The sequence below is a fragment of the Leishmania major genome, chromosome 30 (genome assembly GCF_000002725.2).
Source record: "Leishmania major strain Friedlin complete genome, chromosome 30".
In the NCBI taxonomy this organism is placed as follows: Eukaryota; Euglenozoa; class Kinetoplastea; order Trypanosomatida; family Trypanosomatidae; genus Leishmania; species Leishmania major.
The window spans coordinates 1,262,501-1,282,310 of record NC_007271.2 but is presented as its reverse complement, the minus strand read 5'-3'; the positions used below and the strand labels follow the sequence as shown (position 1 = coordinate 1,282,310).

General features: G+C 55.6%; 3 protein-coding genes across 3 annotated transcripts in view; all 3 read right to left on the bottom strand.

Moving 5' to 3' along the window:
- Positions 1–2,128: 2,128 nt before the first annotated feature.
- On the bottom strand, positions 2,129–3,712 carry LMJF_30_3380 (putative PAS-domain containing phosphoglycerate kinase; the record flags this gene model as incomplete). Its single annotated transcript, XM_001684895.1, has 1 exon — positions 2,129–3,712. One exon carries the CDS (start codon positions 3,710–3,712, stop codon positions 2,129–2,131), a length of 1,584 nt encoding a protein of 527 aa, XP_001684947.1.
- An 8,589-nt stretch (positions 3,713–12,301) lies between these two features.
- LMJF_30_3370 (conserved hypothetical protein) lies at positions 12,302–14,179 on the bottom strand (the record flags this gene model as incomplete). Its single annotated transcript, XM_001684894.1, has 1 exon — positions 12,302–14,179. One exon carries the CDS (start codon positions 14,177–14,179, stop codon positions 12,302–12,304), a length of 1,878 nt encoding a protein of 625 aa, XP_001684946.1.
- Positions 14,180–17,860: 3,681 nt separating this feature from the next.
- The window catches only part of LMJF_30_3360 (putative calmodulin-related protein), a gene marked incomplete at both ends in the record, with an annotated part of 2,178 nt that continues 228 nt past the window's right edge, over positions 17,861–19,810 (bottom strand). Inside the window, one exon of the mRNA XM_001684893.1 lies at positions 17,861–19,810. This exon is cut by the window's right edge and continues 228 nt beyond it. Coding sequence (XP_001684945.1) covers positions 17,861–19,810 — 1,950 coding nt within the window.

The window sequence follows — 19,810 nt, the reverse complement described above, 5'->3', positions numbered from 1 at the left end:
TGCTGCAGAGCATCCGCACGCATCTCGAAACATGAGAGCATGAGCGACCATGAAAGGAGAGATCTGAGCGAAAACACGCAAAGAAGAGCGGTGGGAAACGGGAGCGACGAAAGGAAACGACACCGCCACAACAACGCACGCCGGCCGAGAGAAGCGGTGCCCAAAGGTGCGCGACCGTCGACTCAGAAGGACAGGCAAGAAACGCGAGCAAAGCACGCACACAAGCAAGAAAGAAAGCACGGAGAGAAGTAGGGAGGACGGTCTCTTCCTTGCCCGCACCAGTCCCGAAGCGCGGCGACACGGGCGCCCGTCGGCCGCAGAAACGTACGGCAAATGCACACACACACACCCTCATTACCGTGGATGGAGGAAAGCACAACAAAAGACAGAGAAATTAGAAGGGGGAAACACACACACACGCAGCACGGCAACGCGGCTACTGTTTTCCATGCTCTCAAGATGGCAACCGGCCCATGCCTTGCCGTAACGTCACTTCGGTCGGCACACGGGCACAAGACAACACGTAGATGTCAGCTTGACAACGAGATCGATGAGTGAACGTGATCACAAGGACAGGCGACAGAGGTTCGAGGATACAGCACAGCCACAATGGCTGTCGCGACTTGATGCTTCGTCTCGCATGCGACTGGCATCAAGTGCCCCTTTTTCTTATTATACCCTCTGCTGAAGCGTTGCTGCTTCACACGGCGCCTCTGTGGCACAGGGGTCACTCAGGAGAATCAGCACAGCCGCAAGACGGTGAAGGAAAGACTTTTTTCCCAGCTCACCGATTCTGCGATAGAGCAGTGAGCACACCCGACACCCCCCCTCCCCCAAACCGCCTGGTGCGAAGCCGACCTAAGTATACGTGAAGGCAACGCCGGCGCCGTCACCCGAACACGTCCGCTCTCCCGAGCTTTACACACCAACTGCCTCGCAGGTCGCCTCACAGCCGCTCACATCATGCCGGGCGCCACCTGGTGCACCCGCTCCTTGGGGCGGCTCAGGCTTCCCTCCCACTGGTAGGCTGTGTGAGGGCCGGGCGGGATATGCTCGAGTCACGCTGACACTCTGCCTAATCATGTGAGTGGCACCAACGTGCTCACTGACTCGGGCAGCCTCGACACCACGCCATCCAGGGCCTGGCTGCCGACATCCGCAGCGACACATTGCACCGACTTCCCCCCCCCCCGTCGAAGGTGCCTGACCCTTGTCGCCACCGGAAGTGTCTCGGCAGGGACAGGGATAGGGGGGCTGCCTGGTCCCCTCCCACTGCACGAGGCACTGGACCCTGAGATACCACGCACTCAGGTGTCCCTCCGCCCTCGGAGCCGGAAAGGACAGTGTAAAAGCTCCCCCCCTCTCCCCCCACACACACATACATCAAAAAAGAAGAAATGCTGGCGTGTGCAGCACGTCGTGATTCTTCGCCAACAAAAAAACAGAATGTTTTTTTTTTGCCGTTTCGTTGTCATCGTCCTTACGCTGCCGGTCGATGTGTGCACCGTCGTACGCAGTCGCAAGGTAAACACGCATGTTGTGGTGCCTAGCTGTCTTCTCTCGCTCTCTTTGCTCAGTCTACGTGTGCGTGCGCGCCGTCTCTTTCTCGTTCGTTGCCATGTTTCCGTTTTCCTTTTCCTTTGTGCGTACGTGTGTCGCCCTTCTTATGAAGGCCTTGGTCGCACTCGCTTTTCCTCACGAGTTCGGAAGTATATGTGTGTGTATGTGTGTGCGTGTGTGCGTGTGTGCGTGTGCGTGTGTGTGTTTATGTCTCTCCCTCTCTTCTCACGGTAAGGAATGAGACGCTGTGGAAGCCAGACGGGGAAGGCCACCGTGACGGAAGCAGAGAGGCCGTCCCGCCGCCGAGATCAAAAAGCATCGACACATCCACACGCACACTTACTTACAGTGTTGCTTTAAAGACGACAGGACCTGAAGTGGCGAGTTAAGCGGCGGGGGACGACAACTGGGAATGGGACAAGGATGCACTCCAGCAGTGATGCAATGCAGTTCGTTCCAACGCATCGGCCGCACAACACATGCACGCACAAAGACAGACCCACTGTGCATTGATGTACCTCTGCCCACCCCCGCACACACCACTGCCAGGTCCCGCGTCGCCTCACCTCTACAGCTTAGGAGAGGCACGAGCGGTGAGGCAGATGAGGCCTGGCAGTGCGCGTCCCTCTAGCAGCTCCAGGAAGGCACCACCGCCGGTGCTCACGTGGGTGATGCACTCGTGGTAGTCTTTGGTCGCCGCCGCCGTCTCACCACCACCGACGATAGAGACAACCTGCTTGTTATCCTTGATGGACTCCGCGATGGCGTTGGTGCCTGTCGCGAAGTGCGAAAACTCAAAGACGCCGAGAGGGCCGTTCCAGATGAGCGTGCGGGCCTCCGCAACGGCCTTCTTCGCCTGCTGAATGGACTTGGGGCCGTAGTCCAGTCCCATGTACTCCGCGGGAATGTCGGCGTTGTTCGTGACGAACGGCTCCGCGTCTTTGAACTCCTTGGCGCAGCTGTGATCGATGGGCAGGATGAGGCGCACCTTGCGGGCCTTGGCAAGATCCATCAGATCGCGAGCGGTGTTATGCAGATCCACATCACGTCCCTTCTCCCGCACTACCCGCTCCACCTTGCTCTTGCCCACGCTGTAGCCTTGCGCCTCGAGGAAGGTGTAGGCCATGGCGCCGCCGATGATCACTGTGTGCGCAAAGTTGAAGATGGAGGAGAGAACGTTGATCTTGTCCGACACCTTGGAGCCGCCAACGACTGCGACTAGCGGCTGCTCTGGGTTGCGCATTACCTTACTGATGGCGCTGATCTCCTTTTCGATGAGGAAGCCTGTCACCCCAGCCCCCAAGACGCGGGGCACACCCGTCATGCTGGCCGTCATGCGATGCACGGTACCGAAAGCATCGCAGACAAAGATATCGCTAAAGGAAGCGAGCGCTGAGGCCAACTTGTTCCGCTCAGCAGCATCCTTGCTATCTTCGCCCTTGAAAAAACGCAGGTTCTCCAGCAGCATGACATCCCCGCTCCTCATCTTCTTCACATCCTTGCCAGCCGTGAAGGCGTCCGTGCAGAAGGTGACCTCCTTCTCCAGCACCTCTTGCAGACGAGGCAAGATGCGCTTGAGGGATTGATTCGCATTCGGCTTCTTGGGACGACCCAGGTGAGACCCAATCACCACACGCCCTCCGTCCTCCATGATCTTGCGAATGGTCGGCACCGCTGCACAGATGCGGCTGTCATCGCGAATGGCGCCGGTCTCGCGGTCGAACGGTACGTTGAAGTCCACACGCAGGAACACCGTGCGGTTCTTAAAGTCCAAGTCCGAGACGGACAGCTTCGGGGTGAGGGCGGCACGGATGTTGATGTGCACCCCGAACTCGTACACACGGGGAAGACGGATAGGCAAGATCGTCCAGGCTACCACTGTTGCGTGGGGGTCGCGGGTGGTTTGGATCACCACAGGAACATCAGTAGAGTTGGCAAGGTGTGCCATAAGGGTGACGGTGTTGTCCTGTACATCCAGCGGGTGAGTGGGGACGAGAAAGGTGATGCTCTTGCCCTTTACATCATCCACCTTCCAGCCAAAGAAGGCCACAGCCGCAGCGTTCATGTCGGTGATAACCATATCGTTGTCGCCAATCACCACGATGTCGCGCAGCGACTTGAATATCATCAAAATCTTCGAGTCCTGATACATGGCTGTGAGTCCGTTGGTGACAGGGAATGCGAATGTGCTGCTAACAGCGTGGTCAGAGAAGAGGGGGGGGGGCACAACCGGCAGGGGAAGGGCGGCAGGCAGGCAAGCAAGTGGAGGTGTGTTTGAGCGAGCGAGCAACTATGTCGACTACGCCTTCTCGATAACCTGAAAAGAAGCGAAATGGAGAGAGAGAGAGAGAGAGAGAAATGTGCAATGTGAAAGACCAAATAAACGACAGACTTCGATAGTTGTGTCCGGTACGGCGGCGGCCGGAGGGAAAAGCTTGGCTGCGTCAACGCGACAGGCACGCGGAGGGCCACACGCGCGCACAAAACCGAGCGAACAACGGGGAAAAAAAGAGAGAAGAGACACGCAAATGAAGAAAAAGACAACTAAAAATAAAAGCGGAGTAAGCCTTGTTGGGTGGGTGGGTGGGGGGTGCGTAGGTGGAGGCAAGGAGAAACAGAGAAATACCAGCGTATATGTTTGTACCTATAAGGAGTCTGCTGCTGCTGTGTGTGCGTGGTGTTGTGTGCGTGCGCGTGCGTGTATGCTGGTTGGCGCTGCTGTGAGTCAACTTGCAGAAATGCTGAATAAGAGAGAGAACAAGAGAAGCGAGTGCATAACCGAATTGTTTTCGGAATGACGTGTTCACTGATACCGATACGGTCAGCAGAGCGTCGTGCACGAGTCACCGCCATCACCAAGAGGTGGCAGAGGCGCGTCACGAAACACACAAGGTAAAAAAAGTGACAATGTGACAGAGGACACAGAGGATGGGCCGTAAAAGTAGTAGAGAGGGGAGGGGCAGTGGAGGGCATGCTTTGAGCGCCGCGTCTGTCCAACGGCACACATGAGAAGGAGCGAAGGAAGTGAGGTATCTCAACCTTCCTCGACAGCTGCGAACGCAACACGGCACACTGCTCGTGCGTTTGAGGCCAGCAGTGGCATGACACGCACAAAACAAAGAGCGTCTTCTGTCCGTGGGGCAGCCCCAAACCGCCACATAATGGAATAACCTTCACCGGGGACGCACGTGACCCGGCGAGACGGTCTGCGCGAGATGAACGCGTTTTCGTCTCCGTTCTTGTGTCGCTTCTGTGAGACAGAAGAGAGAGAGACGCTCCGTGCTTTCACAGCCATCGTCGCATTTGTCGGCTTCGCTAAGGTGGTTGTGGTCGCGGGAGTGGGAGAAGTTGCAAAGAAGCACAAAGAGACAAACAAAACGAAGAGGTCGTCGTGATATTGAGATCGGAGTCAACAGAAAGAAGGGGAAGAATAGAAGGGGAAAGTGCAGGAGAGAGAGTGCGAGAGAGAAATACTGAAAGGCGAGCTGAAGATCGTGTGAGGCCGCGTCCGCCCCGTTCACGGCATCGGCCTTGGGTGTGTCTGTCTGTCTGTGTGTGTGTGAGGGGGGGAGCACATGCCTCCTCCACCCTCTGCGCCTTCTTCCCTTAGTCCGTTGTTTTGTTTGGTTGTCGTCGTCGATATTCCCTCTCGGTCAGGGACAGCTGCCCATGCGAAACACACACACACACACACAGATGCAATACATACAACATCAGAAAAGACACAAGAGGAAGAGGGAGGAGAGGGAGACGGAGACACACACAGGCGATGCTCGTATTTTCTCTATATAGACGACAACGACGCGAATACACAGCGCGAGAGGGTGGTTGTTTACACAGGTTCGCACACACACAACACGTCAATAGACAAGTCACAAACAAGAAACAGAGGCACACCGGCAGCGACAAGAAGGATATGAGTGTTTTTCTTATTTCGTCAGTTCTTGTACACCTTCTTGTGTGTGTGTGTGTGTATGCAAGATGAGGGAGGGTCAAAGGCGGTCTCCCCTTGGTTGCTGCGGGATCGGACAACACGAAAACGCTTGTAAAGACACACTCACGTAGCGAGGAAAGGAGCGAACAAGGTAGAAAACGCGAAAGTTCGCAATAGACAACGACGATGCGGCAACCAGCTAGAAAAAAAAGGAAAACATCAGCGGGTGTGAGGGCCGAGGAAGACACAAGGCAGATAGAGCGGAGACAAGAAACAGGGAAAGTGAGTACGACACAATATAGGGAGCAATAAACGGTGTCTCCTATGGAAGCATCACAAAACAAAAAGCGAAAGAGAGAAGCGATTGCGAGGAGGGGGAGTTGGTGTTCGTGTCCGCAGGGTTCGTGAATGAAAAGAGGAAAGCAGAGAAGCAGGACGAGACACGCATAAGCATGCACCCAAGATGTGGGGAGAAGTAGGAAAAACAGCAACACGACGAAACATGCGAAAGTGACACAACGAGAACAGATGCACATTCTCGTCCAAAACACACACGCGCACACGAAACACTAATGTTGCGTCACTGAAAAGTCACAGGGAGAACACTAAACAAAAAGATGCGAGAGGCACAGAGAGAGAGAGAAAGAGAAACACCGAAAAAAAAAGAGGCGCAGCCACGCCAGTCGCTGGCAGTCCTCAAAGGCACTGAAAAGCAGGAAGACGGTACCGACAAATCTTAACACCACGCTGATAAACAAAAAAGAGATTGATGTCGAGAGGTGAGCATGTCGCATTCCAACACATGGTCCAAAGCGCTTCCGAGCGGGGCGAGTTCCTTGTTTCCGTGGAAGAGTATACCACTCTGGTATCCCTCCACTCGCGCTCTTCATGCTGCAAGCGCCGGCAAAGCGATCCGCGAGAATTCGGCTGTTTTCAAGTCCTCACCGGGTAACACTACGCACAAAACGACAGACAGACATATACCCCCCCCCGTCCGTCGCGCACGGGTCCCTGTCGCGGTGGGTAAGCCAGGGGCGGAGCGAGGCAAGAGCCAAAGGCTTGCAATGACTCGACTCCTCGAGATCTGAAACGTGAAGAGCGAAATGGGGGTGAAGAGAGGCCGCATGGCGGGTGAAGCGCGCCACGGGAACGGTGCAGAGTGTTTCGGCTCGTCGTCGTCGTCACACGATTTATCGGCCAGCCCTCCCACGCCTCCGTTTGTGGCGCACGCATTCAAGAACAACACACCGCATCTCACGCAACACACACGAGACAACGACGCCAGGCCAAAAAAATGCATACAAAAGTTCCGCTGACGACGGACAACAGTCCGAGAGCTGTGAGGAAATGTCAAACACCGCCCAAAAAAGGCACGCGCACGCAGGAGCGTTGAGACTGAAGGCACGATTGAAAACAAAAAAAAACATCAGAAGAACCGCTTTCAGCCACGTCTTCCGCACACAACCGTGTACGCTACAACAACAACCCCCTACCCCGACGCCAACAAACACACCCGAGCGTCTTTACACGACAAACGACAACAACCGAGAAGATGTACAATATATATGTATATATTATTTGGAACGCAACTCGCACAAGACACAACCCGAAGGGGCACATAAAACGATGAGACGACAGAGTAAAACCTAAAAAAAAAAAACACACACAGAAAACGAGTACAAAAAAAGAGCGACGTCTTTTATAGTCACATAAACACATGGACATACATACACACACGCTCAATCTCACACCAGCGGACCACTTCGACAACAGTGCGTACGAAGAAAACGCAACAAAGCGCTTACATAAGCCGAGGAACACAACTGCTACAGGATGCCTCCATTCCTCTGAACGAATCGCTCCACCGACGATGGTCAGCAAAATCACACGCATGCACAGCCGCAGCCCACACACCGCTGCCGCACTGCGGCCACGTCCTGGTCGCCTAGGAACAACCGTCGTGCCGTCGAATCGGGACATGCGTCTAGCGGGCGCCCCTCCTCTCCCGCCTCGTCCCCTCTTCGGATACGTCCCGCGCGGTCGGCGCCTCATCCGCCCGCATGGCGGGATAGAGGAGAGATGCCGCACGCTTCGCGCGCATGCGCTGTGGGCATAATCGGCATGTACCACGGGGGAGCCGCTCTCGCTCATCGCTCGTGCTCCCTCTCTCTCTTGCTGGACTGAAAGGCTGAACACCGTGCAAACCAAGTGCCTTCCAGGCCTGCAGGGGTGAAGTGCATCCCCTGCAGCGCACACACTGGCAGCGAGGACTCGTCGAGGTGCCGGGACAACCAACGCCGTGTGGCGTCGTCCAGCCCACTGCTATCTCGGTGCATGCAGAGCGGGCCGGGTCCGCCATCACGCTCCACACCACCGCAACGCAGCAACGGCAGAGCAGCGGCGGGTGCGTGCGCGCATATGTGCTGGGCCGCCAGCGCGACTCGTCGTGAGCGGGTCCAAGCGCGACCATGGCCGCGCGTCTCCTCGGCACCGCGCCAGCCAAGCGCTGTCCGCCGACACCAAGAGGCCGCAGCGGCGCCCGGAGGCCGGGCTGCAGGCTCTTGGCCTCCCCGCACAGACCGTAGGTTCCACACCCTGATACCATGGTGAAGTAAACGGTATCATCAGGGCAGTGGAGAGCGAAGGCAGCGAAACGTTCTTAGGCGAAGAGGAAGATACAGACGAAAACGGCCGTGGTTCGCGTTTTGTTTTTGTTTCTCTGAAAGCCTTTGTTTTTCACGGCACTGTCTGGCGTTTGCATTGGTGTTTAGGCAGCTGAAAAGTCGGAGAATGACGAACACCCCCAATCGCACACAAGTAATGGTTTTTACATCGCCCGCACGCACACCACTTTCTATGGCGCGGGCGCCGACACACGCAACAAGCACGGCCCTGTTTCCTCTGCTGCCACTTCCCTCCGCCCCTCCTGCTTGTCCTCCCATGGAGAAGGGAACATTGGAGGAAAAAAAGGTAAAGGCCACGAATACGGGCCGTTCGAAGAAACAGAGCACAGAAGAAACGCATCAGTAGAAAGACAAGCACAGCCATCCACCATGTAGATACATCAACGCCGTACGTTGGTAATGTGATCGCTGTGAAAACAATGAATGGGTGAACAGGGAAAAGATACACAGATACATACAACAAGCCAAACACGAGCGCAGGCGCACGCGCAACAGGCCCTGAATACAAGGTAGCAGAGGGACCTTGGGCGATGTGAGGTGGGTGGTGAGCGGTGAAGACAGAGTTATAAACACAAAAGAATGCGGCAGCGCAGAGAAGACGCACCATCAGCTGACTAATGTGAAACGCAATCAACGCACCACAGGAGGAACGCATGCCAAGAACGACGACACGAAACAGACCAAAAAGAAAAGGCGACCTTCACCTCAATCGCAACACTCATAAGCATACGTACAGCTCCGTCGTCATGAGGCAAGTAAACAGCATGCACCGATGAACAGAGAGAGGGGAGGAGGGGAGGAGGGGGACAGCAGCACTCACAAAACCTCAATGAGCGATGCTTCAAGCGACGGGGACCAAGCGCGCACATGCACACAAAAAAGAAGCACACGAGGCAGCATAAATGCGCTGGTGTGAAGGAGCTGCCGGTGCAAGGTAGTCCCTACTGATCATCGATTTGTGTGCTTCTCCCACCCCCTTTTTCTTGTTGTGTCCCTGACTGTCTCACACAACGCCCCATCCCGTAGCCAGACGAGAGCACACTTCGAGAAACGAGAGAACAAGGACGCAGAGCACAGACGATGAGGAATTAGACATGGCCAGTAAGCACGCGCACAGCTTTACACCTCATCGAAAAATGAGAACTAAAAGGCATAGTGGCAACGCAAACAGCGAACCATGGCAAGCAACGCAAGAGCGAGAGAGAGAGAGAGAGGGAGCGAGATGATGCGCCGTCACACACAATGCCGTGCCGACCCTCCGGTCGACGCGAATATGCAGCTGGAAGGAAAAGATAAAGGCACCAAGAGCCGCCAGCAAGACGAAGGTCCGCACAGTTCGTTTTGCAGTAAAGGAAAGGAGGGAGAAAAAAAGAGGGAAACGCCCGAAATGACGCCGAGACAGCCGCATATAAAGGCAGCACACATACACACACACACACACATATATATATATATATAAGCAACAAAAAAAAACGTATGAAGTATAGAATGCCGTACGCAAAACACGAGAGACGCACCCGGACAACGCAACAGCACCAACCAAAAAAGTGTGGGATATGGGGGGGGGGAGAACGCCGTGAGAGAGATGATGCAGGGGTATAACGGAAGGGATACATACACAAGCGCGTGCAGATGAACAGATAGGAAAAGAGAATGTCAACAACTAGGGAAGAAAAGGCGACGAACGATGACGCGTTTGTGGACAGAAGCGTCAATGAAAGAAGTTGTAGCAGTGATGTTGAGTGAGCTATTTGACCAACCGCCTACGCGCGCTTCCTGTCGCGCTCCGGGGTGCCTCTCGGAGCAACGCCGTCAAATGAGAAGAGGGAAACGATGGGCGACTGGAGGAGGGGGGGGGTAAGGATGTGACCAGGAGAGGAAGCAGCCGAGACAGAAGTTAAAGTCTAGAAAGAGAGACACCCACAACAGCAAAATCCCACACCAGAAAAAAGACCAGAGACGCATATCATACGCCGCCTCCTTTGCCCTTCACACGTGCGCCCCACGTCCTACACCACCTACACATACCCGCACGCCAGCGTGCCCTTCAGCCGGAAAGGGAAAAGCCCGTGCCCTCTGAAGCGCAAGCGCGTTCACACACATCAGCGCCCGTAAGCAATGCCGTCCACTTTTCACTTTCGTTTTGAATTTGCTTTAGCGTGGGTGCATATATATGGGAGGGGGGTAACAATTTCATGCAGGAAGCGAGAAAGGGGTGTAAAGGGATGGGGATCACGTGCGGGGCTAGTGCCCATTTCAGTGCCTTCACCACCTAGCATCCAGAACAACAATAACATTAGACACACACACACACACACACGCCCACATACATGCACACGAACAGGTAGTTATGAGCCGGCCGCCTACACAAAAGAGAGGAAAACATGTAGAAGGCGAGTAATCAGCTTCGAAGTGAAAAAAGAAAACGAAAGAAGGACGAGAGAGAGAGAGGGGGGGGGGCATAGACAGAACTTACGCGTGTATAGTAAAGCAAGAAGGAAAGCACACAAGAAGCGCCGTAACACGCTGGAAGGAGAAAAGCATACACACTGAGAGAGAAGGCAGACATCATATACATATATACATATATACATATATTTTTTTTTTCGATATATCTCGGCACAAGGCACAGCGACAAACACATGCGAAGAACGAAACAAAGCAGACACGCAGTAAAACACACACAGACACACACACACAGAGGGGGGAGGGGGGCAGAACGAAGAAGAAAAGATAGTGAAGGGGGCGCACTCGTAGTGGAAACTCAGACAAAGAAGAGAGGGAAGGAGAAAAGCACCACGATGTGAACATGCAAATCAAAATGGGAAAACAAAAAAAAAGCGGAGCGCCATCACCGCCATCAACACACACACACACACGCACATGGACGCACAGCTACCCGCGAGCGCAATGCTCTACACGCAAAAATACCCATCACGAAATCGACATGAGGAAGGAAAAACAAAAGACGGAAACGCAATCTCGACTGTGCACGCTCGCAAAGAGGCAGAGAGAGAGAGGAAAGCAACAAAGGAAATGGGGAGGTACCGAGAGAAAGAAGGGGCACCACGTCAGTCCACTGCCGCGGATACAGCAACACAGTCATAGATACGTCCAGAGAAAACGCACAAAAAACAACAAACAGAAGCAACGCCACACGAAAAAAAAGGTGAGAAAAGATGGTGCACACTTCCCCCAATCGCCAAGAAGCAATGCGCAATTAGAGCGAGAAGGCAAGAAATGGGAAAGAAGACAACAAGACCAGCACACGCAGGTGCGGGCGCACACGCCCAAGACGGCTTATATACACAGCAACGTGTACGCTCCTGTTACATGACAACAAAAGGAAATAGAGGACTTTTTGTGTTTGCGCATCCATACGCTCCACAAAGATACACATACACGCGTGCACAGACAGAAAGAGACGCCGATGACACGAAAACACACACAAAAAAGGAGACGCAGAGCCGTGAGCAAGAAAACATGCAGAAGGAACAATCCACGTTTAGAGATGAGAAGGGGAGAGGAGCAGAGAAGGGACGAGTGTATGTGTGCGTGTGTGTGTGCGCGTGCGGCAGATGAAAAAAACACGCGCATACCAATGAGCACACACACACACACACACACGCAGAAGCGTACATCCAATCGCGCGAGAGCTGTAACCGCAATCGAGAGAGAAATCAGAGAGCCAAAGAGACGCACACGCAGAAACGAAGAATCTGCCAATCAACGACACGCACGCTCAAGTGCGGAGCAGCACGGAGAGCACGACGACAGAAAAAGAAAGAGCTGGGAAGGAGGCCGAAAGAAAAAACGCGTAAACAAACAACAGACACACATGAATGTGCAGAGGCAGTAGCAGAAAGGTGGCACACAATTAAACACGACAAGACCCCAATCAGGAGAGGTCGAGGAGGAGGAGGAGGGGCATCACCGAGCACGAACAGGAAGGGGAGACGCTGCAGTGAAGCCATATCGGTAGAGGCACCAAGAGAGAAGTAAGAGCGGCTAGCAAAACAATTCACGTAAGAGAGATACGTCCTGCCCCCTTCTCTCCTTGGCGTCTGCCAATAGACGCCGCCGCTGGTGAACTAGACGTGCGCTCGCAATCTCGCTTGATCAACTAGTGCGCCCGCATGATGGTCGGAGACAGGCCAAGGCCGGCAGTGGCCGCCAACGTTTCCGCTTGCAGGACGGTGAAAGTGCCATCGGTATTGACAAGGATTAGACGAGGGGCATCGTTTTCGCTAGGCGCCGCGGCCTGGGTAAGCACCTGCGCCGGCGTCGCGTACAAGACCGTTCCCTTTGCCGTCTGAAAGCTCTGTAGCTGCGATTGCGGCGGGCACGAAGAAAGCAACGTGTAGGTGGGGCGAGCGGCGCTCGGCTGCTCCGAGATAAGGATTGGGGTGGCCGCGGAAGCGGTTGGTGTAGGCGTGGACACAGCGTAGGCGAGGGTATAGCCGAGTGGGAGCTGATCAGGCGCAACGATACCTTCGTGCGGAGGTGTAGAGGTGGTCGGGGGACGAGAGGTGGTCAACATGTACACCGTCTGCTGCGGGGGCGGCGGCTTCTGGGGCTGAATCTGCTGCTGAAACTGTTGCAGTTGAGCCTGCTGCTGTGCAAGTTGCTGTGCCTGTTGTTGGGCGTGGAGCTGCTGCTGGATCTGCACCTGGCGCTGCGCTTCTTCTTGTGCACGAAGTTGCTGGGCCTGGTGCGCTGCCTGCTGCTGTTGCGAACGGGGAGCCGGCGGCATGACGCGGGTTTGAGCGGAGGACGCAGTACGCGACTCATACTGTGGCGGCGATGTCGGCGCTGCCGCCGCCGAAGGTGGGGCAGCACTCTGCGTCACGTGCGCCTTTGCCACGGTAGCAGTTTGGTGCTCCGCGCCGGTAGCCAGGGCCTCGCGACTGCGGGGCAGGGGAGCCTCCATGTGCTGACTCGTTGTGGCCGAGCGGCTGCTGCCGTGAGCAGGGGCGGGAGTGGCCGTGGTCGGGATGCTGGGAGCGGAGGGCGAGGGATCAAAACGCTGGTTGGAGGCGGCGAGGGTGATGCAGGCGGCGGTATACCGAGGTGGTGCCGCGGTGGCTGGCGTTGGTGCGGTGGCTGGCGTCTGATCGTCGCGGCGAGTGGCAAAGACGACTTTGCTTGGCTGCGATGCGGCGCTGGACGGCGTCGCCGAAGGGGCGCCCGTGGAAACGCGCTGCATGTCGAAGAAAGAGGCGAGGGCAGCTATAGTCGTCGATCCAGAGCCGTTAGAGGACTGCGTGAAGGACACGGTGCGCGCTGTGGCAGCGGGGTGCGCAGGCGCCGCCGATGTGTGGCGTGTCTCTGCAGCGGCACTGCTCTCCGAGTGATTGGGGAGTAGAGCGGAGAGAGCGTTCGCGACGCTGCGTGGCTGAGGCGGCGGCTGATACTGACGCTTGTGCTGCTGATGTAGCTGTGGCTGCGGTGGCGACGGCTGCGGCTTCTGCGACTGCTGTGATTGCAGCTGCGTTTGAGCTTGCTGGGGCTGAGGCTGAGAGTCCCGCTGAGAATGCGGCATGGGCAGCGGTGACACCTGCTGGGCAGTGCGACGCAAGGCCGCAGACCTGTAGCGAAGAGAGCTGGAGCTCACGCAAAAGGTCGGGGAGGCCGCACCTCGCAGCGATTGAACGGACGTGATGGAGGCGGTGGCCGAGTTGGCAGAGGAGGAGGTGGCTGCGCTGTCAGCTCCGACCCACTCCTTCGCTTCAGCACTGAGAGACGTGCCTGTCGTCACGCAACACGAGGAAGGCGACGCAAGGGTTGACAAGCCGTCGGTGCTGCTCGACGCGGTCGGGTCGTCCCACCGACCGACGAAGCTGCGCGACGACGGCGAAGCCGTCGAGGTGGACGCCGCTGCCCTGTAGTTTGCAACGTTACCGCTAATGAAGTAGCCGCCCGACGCGTCGACGCCTTTCGGCGGCAGCTGCACCAGCTCATGCGAGAATGGACACCGCGCTCCCTTGCAGCAGCCACCCATGGCAAAGAAAGTGCAGATGGGGCGTTGGGCTACCTCTTCGTTTCTCTGCCACGAACGTGACGGCACGCATGCGCTTGAGCTGTCCATGGTGTGTGTTCTATGATCGACGATGAGGTGGTGTATGGGCAATGGCAAAGTCACTCGCGTTCGTCTCTCATGTGCGTTGCCCTGTTGCTGTGTGTGCGCTGACCGCAAGAAGAGAAGTCAGTAGAGGTGACGTCGAATCGAGTTGCGCAGCGAAAGCTGGTAGAGGAAAAGATGCCCTTCAAGGGTTGATGAACGGAACAGAGCAAAAGAAGGACAGCAAGACAAACCCACAAGGCAGCAAGAAAATGAGCGCTGTATCCGAGACGAGAGGGGGTCAGAGAGAGAGAGAGACAGTTAGCGAGACTTACCGCGCAAGAGAGCAATCCTAGCTTCGTGCTCCTGAGATACGGTCGCGGTGGTGCCGAGTGGTTATCACTTCAATGTAGCCTTGTGAACACGCTGTAACAAAGGATGTGAACGACACAGAAGAGAATGATTCGAAGGCCTCAGAGCAGCTCACTGCCCAAGACACGAGAACGCACAGAGAAACGCACACGAATACACAGAAAGGGAGAAGAAGCGAAAATAAAGAGTAGCACCTACTTTGAGCACGCAGAGAGAGAGAGAGAGAGAGATAAAGAGAGACACCAACACGCACACGCTCTGATAAAAATTGAAAAAACGTGAAGAGCGCCAGTGGTGGTCAACGTTGATATGTGTGTGTGTGTGTGTGTGTGTGTGTGTGTGTGTGTGTGTGTGTTGTTGAGGGCGTCTGTGGCTGCTGTTCCTAGCGTACAGGAGAAGAACGTTGCTGACGGCCTCAAGCACCAACGCACTTTCCAAATAGAGAAAGGGCAACGGAAGAAAAATAAAAAAGATCAGGAGCTATGAGCACACGCGTGAAAACGAAAGGGTAGAACACAAGAAAAGAAACGAGTCAACCAAGCGGAACGGCCCCGCCACAACGACGGAGCGGAAGAAAACACACACAAACAGATCAGAGGGAGCCAAATAAGGAAACGCCGGGGAGAGGGGGAGAAGAGGAGGGGGGGCCTTGACAGAGATGGAGGAAAAAAAAGAGACACACGCACGCGAGCGCACGCACGCACAAGCTGTGTGAGGTATGGGAAGCGACTGGAAAGAGGGAACGAAAGAACGAGAGGAAAGCACGAAGATATCCCCAACAACCGGCAGGCAAACGCACGCGCAGAAAAACAGGGTTGCGCCCCCCCCTCCCTCCCCTCCCTCACTGATGAGGACAGCACAAAAGAAAAGCCCCCGATGTGGTGCGGGAACGCAAAACAAAAAGGGGTGTTTCCCGTCTCCTACGCGTAACACTCGTGTAGGGAAGAGAAGCAACCCCTTCCCGTCCACGAGAGCACGCAGAGCGCCTTGCCTCCCTTGTTAAGGACACACGACAACACAAGCGTGTTGGCTTGAGAGAAGACCCGTGGCCGCCTTATAGTTACCTCACACACACACACACACTAAAAACTTGATAGCTTCGGTTTTATTTTTGTTTTTTTTTCTTGACGGATGGTGTGGGATACGCGGCGGAGGGGACGAGGCCAGGAAGGAGAAAGAGACGCGCACGTCTACGACAGTGTGAGCCGTATGCGAATGAAAAGACGAAGCCCCTTACACGCGAGGAAGCACCAAACAAGACAGCAAACAGCGAAAAGAATGGAAACAAGAAACGAGAGCTGATAAAGAGAGAGGGGGAGGCGAGAAGAAAGATACAACGGGGAAAAAGCAAACAGCTCAGTGTGGTACGGAAATAGGCATGCAAACACCCGCAAGGTCAGCGGCTGGAGCTGCAGCGTACACAGTCAAGCACCTTGTGTCCGGTATCGAGCGCAGGCGTGTGGTGCGCACGTGGCGGAGAGGGAGATTGAGAGATGGTGCGGATGGAGATAGAAAAATGAAAGGAAAAGCGAGCGTGACAGTAGAGAGAGACATGCAGCGATAGAGTCAACCATACGGGATAGCAGAGTGACGCACACACGCGCACCGTCGCGTCATCATCATCACTACCCTCCACTCCCCCTCTGAGTGACGAGTGAGCTACGCAAGCAATGTTGGACCGTGAGGAGCTTGCCCGCTGACGTGCCTCTTTCGCACCGGCATCAGCAAAGAGAAGGTGGAAGTCGCACAGACACGGACACAGACACGGACGGGTCTGCAGAGCAGGCTACTGTATCTGTCAAGGAGAGTCGCAACCTCGTCTTTCTGTGTCGCCCTCCGGGAGCAATGTACCCACTCTGTTTTTTTGTTTCGTTGGGTATGTTATTGGTTGTTTTTCGGTTAGTTGCTGGCTCATTATTTCATTGCTCTTTCTTTTTCCTTCCTGTTGTCTGCCCAAGAAAAGAAACATGTTTGGTGGCAACTGCTCGGAGTTCTCCTCACAGGCGCTGCCAAGTCGACCTCTCCTGATTATGCATTCTGAGTGTGGTCTGCCCTCGTCTTTTGGCGGAGCGTTGAACAGAACAGAGAGGGGGAGAGGGAGAGAGAGAGAGAGAGAGACGAGGAAGGCAAAAAAAAAAGGCGAAGAAGTGAAGAACTTGGAGAGAGGAGCGACACAAGGAGGGGCAAAACCATACACGAGCAAAAACTGAAAGGAGAAAGAGAGGGAGAGAGCAGCAGTAGGGGAGTAGAATAGAGTTCACATATCATCGCACACACGCGAACAGGTAAACAAATATAGGCACCTACACTCGTGCATGGAAACTGCGAGAGAGAGCGGCACCACAGATTTGATGGGGTGTTCAAGCGATGGCAAAGGTGAGCGCGTCCCCCCTTTCCTATAAAGATTCCACCAAGATGAAAGGCAAAGTGAAAAAACGCTTGTTCCAAGACCGAGATGATGTCACAATCAATAACGACAGCGGAGTCCACAACGCACGCGCACACAAACTGGCAAAACCAAGCACAATCGAACATCACACGATGGAAGCGACGTCAATGTAAAAGAGGGAGAAAAGGAGGGAAGAGGTGGGTGGCCACGCGAAGCCCCCTCGACAAAAGCGGAGAAACGCGAAAGCAGTGTGGAGCCGAGGGGAGACCGCTCTACAGAGAAAGGCGTAAGGGACCACAAAAGTCACATGCGGAAACGAGTCGGCGACGGTGACAAACAAACAAACAAACAAACAGAAAGAGGTGAGGGTCTACTGTACATAGTAACGCATGCCAAACGTGAGGAAGAGGGAGGGAGGGGAAGCCGTACCATATATACGAAACAGGAGAGCAGGAAAAGCATGCCACAGTTTTATAGGTGGACAGAGAGAGAGAGAGAGACATAGAGGGGAGGGAGAGGAGGGGGGGGGGGCGCACATGCACACACAGAATAGCAGCAGAAGGTACGCCGCCTTACATCGATGACGGGAGACACCCAGGGGAAGAGCACAGAGCAACAAGCAAAGAAAAACGCAGTCCAGCACCACACCCACACGCACACAGGTGCGCAACGCGTATATAACTGTACCGGCACACCGGCGCGCAGACGTAAACCAACACGCAACGTCCACCGCTAGGTCACCTCTCTTTTCCTTTTCGCTTACCGCTGCGCGAGCGCCAACAGATCACAAGAGAAAGAGGGAGAGCAAAGAAGCGAGAGTAACCGACACTTTGCGAGAGAGTAGCGATGTCGATCGCGGCTCACAGACGGGCCCGCTGAAGCATGAGGATACAAAACTCGTTGAAGAAGATCTTGTCGGACATTCGCGAGTAGCGACGGAAGCGCCTGTCCACTTCCATCGGCGACGGGTCAAGCCCGTAGTTCTCCATAGTCGCGTAGATCTTCTTGAAAGTATCCCGATCCAGGTAGCCCTTCTGCTCTATGTCGTAGTAATCGAACTGCTGCTTCAGCTTTTCCGTGAGAATGGTGCTATCCGGGCGAAAACTGCACAGTTCATTGACGCTCAAGGGCCTCTTCTCTCCCCAGTCGTGCATGACAGAAGCAGCTGGCGTCATCGCCGCCTCGTCTATCCGCTTCGGCTGGGCGTAGGTGCACGATAACGCTTTGTCGCTACTGCTCTGACTCCATGGAGCGGCTGTATGCACCATGGCATCGGCTGCGGGTGACAAGATCTGATGCTTTGGCGATTGCGTAGACGACATCCACGCCGTCCGCGATGGCGCGCTCGGTGTCGGCTCTACCACTTCGTTAGCGGAGACGAGCACTGAAGCGCGTGGCCGGCGACTGGAACTCGTCGATGAGCGCATCACCGCCGAGTCGCTCGGGTCGAGCCCGCTTGCCCTCATGCCCCTGACCTCCTCTTCCACATCGTCTTCGAAAAGGACGTTGGCGCTCCACATCAAACCCCCATCTTTGCGGGGCAACACAAATTGCTGGAGAGCAAAGTGGAACATCTCTTCTCCGCGGTTGGGGTCGTCAACGTAGAGTTCAGCGATGCCGGAGTGTAGTTCGTCCTCTGTGATGACACCGTCCGCCCCCTTCTCCGCATACAGCCGGCTTAAGGCTTCGCCGATGAGACCGAGATCTGCGTCGGTGGCGGTGCTCGGTCTATAGCACGACTGCTTCAGAGCGTCTTCAGTAGAGTACGAGCCACGCCTGGGGACGGAGTCCCACTTCTTGACCGCCTCGGGAGGTAGAACGCCGGGGCCGTCGACAAAGCTGCGGATGAACTCCTCCAGGGAGAGCCGACCGCCATTGTTTCTCTCCGCCCCAACGACGATGGCCGTCATGACCGAGGTCAACATCTCCTCGTCCCAGCCAGGAAAGGCGTCGTGGAACAGCACCTTGAGCACCTTCACCAGCTCCGAACGCACCACGAACCCGTCGCCGTCGCTGTCCAGATCTTCGAACACCTTTACGAGCCTCTCAAGCTCCCCCGAGTCCTGCATTTGCTGCAGCTTTTCACAGGCCACTCGCACCCGCTCGTGGGCGAGCGCCACAGGGATCTGCATGAGTTGTATGTTGCGCAAGAAGCTGCGGACAAAATCTGTGACGGTGAGCTGGCCGCTCTTGCTGCGGTCGGAGCTCCTCATGACCAAATGGCACAAGTCGCGTATTTGGCTCTCCTCCTCGGTGGCGCTGCCGAGGGCGTCCGAGAGGACGAGATAGAGGTCCTCGAGGTCGACGAAGCCGTCGTTGTTGCGGTCCAGCACGGCGAACGCCTCCCGCAGCACCGTCTCCTCGTCGTCGGTGAGCTGACGCGCACCGACCAGGCTTTTCTGCGTGGGCTCTAGATAGGTGGCTGGTAGCACGCCTTGGTCCTCCTGGTAGCTACGAATAAACTCCGACAAGGAGATGACACCGTTCTGATCCGCATCGGCGCTGGCCATCACAACGGAGACGATCTCCTTGAAATTCTCATCCGTCAGATCCGGAAACGTGGGGGCAAGGTACGTCCGCAGCGCCACCTCGAGCTCCTCCGAATCGATAACGCCATCCTGGTTCGTGTCGATGCGATTGAAGTTGCTCTGCAGGGCCGATACCTCCTCATCCGTTAGCCGAACCTGCACATCCGCGACGCAGCTGTTTACCACCTCCGCCGGCACCACACCAGGACCGTCTGCGAACGCCATGAGAAACTCCGTCAGGCTAAGCCGCTCATCGCGGTCCTTATCAGCTACTTGAAACAG